This window comes from Triticum urartu, chromosome 7A (assembly GCF_056163025.1).
Source record: "Triticum urartu cultivar PI428250 chromosome 7A, HENAU_Tu73, whole genome shotgun sequence".
Classification (NCBI taxonomy): Eukaryota; Viridiplantae; Streptophyta; class Magnoliopsida; order Poales; family Poaceae; genus Triticum; species Triticum urartu.
The window spans coordinates 452,312,569-452,317,739 of record NC_141879.1 but is presented as its reverse complement, the minus strand read 5'-3'; the positions used below and the strand labels follow the sequence as shown (position 1 = coordinate 452,317,739).

At 40.6% G+C, this 5,171-nt stretch overlaps 1 protein-coding gene across 1 annotated transcript; it reads left to right on the top strand.

The window, feature by feature from the left end:
* The first annotated feature begins 443 nt into the window (after positions 1-443).
* On the top strand, positions 444-4,794 carry LOC125519781 (uncharacterized). The gene is made up of 7 exons (XM_048684550.2): positions 444-756; positions 1,413-1,560; positions 1,919-2,110; positions 2,650-2,778; positions 3,382-3,551; positions 3,976-4,106; positions 4,479-4,794. Exons 1-7 carry the CDS (start codon positions 561-563, stop codon positions 4,554-4,556), a joined length of 1,044 nt encoding a protein of 347 aa, XP_048540507.1. The 5' UTR covers positions 444-560; the 3' UTR covers positions 4,557-4,794.
* The last annotated feature ends 377 nt before the right edge of the window (positions 4,795-5,171 follow it).

The window sequence follows — 5,171 nt, the reverse complement described above, 5'->3', positions numbered from 1 at the left end:
GAGATGCTCTAATGACTCTCAGTTATTTCCTTCTCATTCCTTCCTTGCATGCAAGCTGCGTATTGATGATCCGAATAACGAAAAAAATAGTTTGCAAAGCAGTCATTAAATTTTACCTTAATACCTATAATTTGAGTTTGTAGTCTTGTAAGTTCTTCTTTTAGACAATGTAGCCTTGTAAGTATAAGGGAATGGAGGGAGTACTCGTCATTACGACCAGCCTAATGCCGGATCATCAATCGGTTATTAGCGTATTAACGAAAACAATAGTTTGCAAAACAATCCTTAAATTTTAACTTGGTACCTCTACCTTCTAAGTATAAGGGATCGGTTATTAGAGTCGGCCTGATAAGAAAACCAGCCATCGTTTTCCATATTGGCTAATTATGGATTAGTTGCCGATCCATTAGGAAACTCACAAGCGCGAAGACATCTCTAAACGCAGCACTCCAACAGAATAGAGGTCCCCTTTCTGAACAGAAAAAAAAAGATCTCCTCTCTGAGCTTTGACTCATCCTCTGTCTCTCACACCCGGGGAAGAGAGGAACGGCCGAAGGGAGATGGGCGGCTACGAGAACGGTGACTCGCCGGCGGCCGCCGCCTGGGAGGGCGGCGTGATCCTGGGCGTGGACGGAGGCACCACCAGCACCGTCTGCGTCTGCCTGCCGGCCGCAATGCCACCACCGGAGGCGCCCGGCTCCGTCGCCGTGCTCTCCCGCGCCATCGCCGGCTGCTCCAACCGTAATTCCGTCGGAGGTGCGTAGCAATCGTTGCCCTAGGTTCGCACAATTCGGGGGCGCTTAGATCATGCCCCGTCTTAATAATTGGATCCTGGGGCTTGATGATTGGTCCCCGGCTTGAATCCTGGTTATTTGGGATGTCGTTGCGTACCACTAGTCCTGCGTAACTGCGGCGAATTAGTGCTTAAATTGGCGAGAGTTTCAGGGATGTAGTTGAATTATTTCCATAATTGTCCTTCTGGATGTTCAGTTTTATTATGCGAACTTGGGCTCGCCTATTTTCACTCTACTGTCCAATTGTAAATCATGTTTGTTTATCAGTTATACGCTTTTCTACTTGTCAATCATCTGATGAAGTTGTTACCTGTGCTAATGATGATGCGTACAGAAGTTCGGAAAAAAATGGTATCTATAGAGTACTGTTGTTATTTTTACTGATGGTGAACACACACATATTATGTACGGTATTTGGGCTTGTATAAGTCCTAGAATCATACATAAGTTGTGTACGACCATCCTGCAGTGTAAAGTATGTTGTTCGGTCTTGGGAATGTCTTCTGAGTGATGCTTAATATTTTTCTCTTTGTATTATAATATGTGTAGCATCGCATGCTCTAAGTGACTAAGTCTTTGCTCAAAACATACTGATCTCTTTGTTTTTCCATCTTCCAGAAAACGCTGCACTGGAAACTCTAGAACAGGTCATGATGCAGGCCCTCACAATGGCCAACACTGATCGTTCTGCTGTTGTTGCAGTTTGCTTATCTGTATCTGGGGTGAACCATCCTTCAGATCAGCAGAGGATGCTGGACTGGATCTGGTACAGTTCTTTGTATACATTTCTTAAAATGTATTCCCCAGGAAGAAACTGATATATATATATATATATATATATATATATATATATATATATATATATATTTGTCCACTGCAACTACTTGATTTCAGTTCAGGGAGATTATAATATTTTCTGAATGCTTACAGAATGCTCAAATGGTTTAACCAATTTTTATGTGCATTCCTTATATTTTTCTACAAATGCTGTTATGATTTATGACTACCAGTGAATTTTAACTCGCCATTAGTTCATTGGCACATAATTTCTGAATGCCGCCAGGCAGACAAGGCATGTGCCAAATTACTCCTGTCATTGTTAAGTATGCCCTTTTGTTATCCAGCAACCTATTCCCTCGCAATGCCAAGTTTTATGTGGAAAATGATGCGGTGGCGGCTTTAGCCAGTGGTACAATGGGAAAGCTACATGGCTGTGTATTGATTGCTGGCACAGGAAGCATTGCTTATGGGGTCACTGAAGATGGAAAAGTAGCGAGAGCAGCTGGTGCCGGTCCTGTCTTAGGCGACTGGGGTAGGTGAGTTGCATTTTTCATGAAAACAGAGTAATAATGTAACTAACTCGCAAGATCAATCTAGTGCAATCCCCTGCAAGCTACTGTTTTTCGCTCAAAAAGTAATTTAATCAAGTGCTTTTGAACCATCATTCATTCTGTAGGGTTTTGACTGTTGGAATAGATATAACTATAAAAATTAACTTCAGTTGCCCTTTACTCTTTCCGCAGGAAGTTAATATATGATTTCTAATGAGGATGGGATGATATATGTTATTCATTTCTTGGAAGTATAGATCTTTATCTATGTAGGAATCCATAGTTACAAATCGAGCATGACATGTTAGACTTAGAGTGAACAGCCAGAGAAATTGTTAATCTGTGAAATGCACAAATATTGTACTCTATATTTTCCACATTTCGAACATTGTGAAACCCTTCAGTAATGAATGGATGCAGTTTGAAATTTTTGAATTATGACTAAGAAACCTATTAATTTGATCCCCATACCATAACATGTCACAAAGGAAAACATAGTTGACTTCATGTGTACATTAATGCAGTGGCTATGGCATTGCTGCACAGGCCCTCACAGCAGTAATAAAATCACATGATGGCCGTGGACCACAAACTAATCTTACAAGAGATATCATTAGGAAGCTTGAAATTTCTTCACCAGATGAGTTGATTGGGTAAGTCCTCTCACACATACTCTATATGTACAATATTCTATAGGCACCATCTTTTTCTTTTTAGGAACTTCTTCGAACTGTTGGCTGATTGTGTGGTAGCTGTTGTTCTGCATCTTACATTGTGTGGTCATGTGTTACTTCTTGCCAGCTGGAATGCTAGCTTAATCGCTAACAACTATATAACCACGATAAAATTTACTACAGATCATTTGTGTGAAAAACTGAAAATGTGTGCAGTATGATGACAGCTGCAATGGGCTAAATGTGACAACTGAAGATGGTGTGATATGTTGCATCAGTGTATACATAAACCTTTCCAGGCTTGCATGCTATTAGAGTGTTGAGCATTCTCATTTTGACTAGTATAATTGTTTTTCTTAATTTAAAGTTTACTCTGTGGTTGCTCTGAGCTTGCCGCATCCAACAAATGTTTTAAAACACTTAGAAAGATGGCACCGAATTGTACAAGGACAAAGTAATATTTTACTGGGAACTTAAATTTTTTTATGAGAATTGTCCAATGCTTTAGCTGATAGAACTACTGGGATCTGGAATACTATATATACTTGGTTGTCATTCAACTCATTTAAGTGTCTGGCACAGGTGGGCATATGCGGATCCATCTTGGGCCCGTATTGCAGCTCTTGTACCTGTTGTGGTATCTGCTGCTGAAGATGGTGACAAAGTAGCAAACACGATACTGCATGATGCAGTGCAAGAGTTGGCTGAAAGCGTTGTAGCTGTTGTTCGGCGCCTTACATTGTGTGGTGAAGGTAATTATTACATTAATTTTTTAGCACCATCTGCCATTTTTCCACCAGCTCTATGCTGATTATTCATGAAATGAATGTGGAAATTGCATCGTCGCAAGTAGCAGTATTGGGATTCCCATGGTAAACTATTAGCAGTCCTGTTGCTCTAGAAGATTATTCAGCACACTGCTGGATCCAACCAGTGAATCGTCTTATGCCTTGGATATATATTCTTTGTTGGATTATTACTGTACTGTCATTTCAAGATATGGTGCTGCATGCATGATGATTTAATATTTCCGAGATGCACCAAATTTGGCACAAAATGCGGGTTGTTAGAGGCTTATTGTTTTGTAATATCATGTTGTTAATTGTTTGACTGGTGGATTAGAATTGAAAGGAAAACATTATTGTGTATAACTGGAGGGCCTTTTTCACTGTACAGATGGGAAGGACCAATTTCCACTTGTATTGGTTGGAGGTGTCCTCGAAGGAAATAAGAAATGGGACATCAGTGGTGAGGTCATAAAATGCATTTCCAAAGTATTCCCAGGTGTCTGTCCTATTCGGCCCGAGGTCAGTATGAGAACTGATATACGCTGTTATGAAGTCTATCTTATTAGCCATTGCAATTCTCTGGAGATTGAACATTCTGAGGCTTTGGACAGTTTGGTATGCGTTCAGTTATGATATTGAAGTCCAAGCTTTTGTTTTGGTAGTTCTAGATGATGAATGACGCCTTTAGGTAAACAATAGGTAATAAGTGAACATCTCTGTCACCAAGAAAACTAAAGCCTAAAAGTACGAATAAATTTTCCACTGTTTAGGCAGCATGCATGGAGCCTGCCCTAACTTGTTTGGGACTGAAAGGCTTTGTTGTTGTTGTTGTTGTTGTTGTTGTTGTTGTTAGGCAGCATGCATGGCTGAGCTAATATGGTTGTTTTCTAGGTGGAACCTGCAATTGGTGCGGCGTTGCTAGCTTGGAGCCATCTTCGTAAAGAGTCAAAGCTGCAAAATGGCAGCTGATTCCTAGCATTGGAGAATGATGAATGTAAGTTGGACAGCCTAAGTTGGATGGATTGCAAAACTAACGTGCATTCATTCTGTAAAAAGAAAAGAAAGGCGCATTCATCAGCGCCAATTCTGCTGATGTGTAAAGAATGATGTGGCGTTATAGTGTGCATGGGGAGGATATTATGTGATTGTACAATTATGATGTAAAGTTGTAGGCAAAGAAATGACCGCTGGATCTTGATTCTTGTTCTGACCTGTACTTGGTTTATCGTTGTACCGGCCAGTGTATCGTGGATATAGCCGCCCATTTCTCAAATGTGTGTTTTGGCCTGTTTGGTTTATTGAAATGCTAAAGCTTTGCCATTTTTGCATTTAGCAAGGAAAAAGGCGATTGCAAATGCATCAATTACATGTTCTACAGCCTCCTGCATCTAATTGAGTTGATGTTGGGTCTAAAATCTAGGAATATCTGCGAGGGTTTTTTGCAGAAGGGTTGAGTGACTCCTGGCATACCTCATGTGTTTATTTGGTCGTTTCCCAGGTTATTCGTGTTGGATGATCCGATGGATACGCAATTCCATATTCTGGTATTTCTTTTTTCCACAATCACCGTCGTGGCTCACTTGA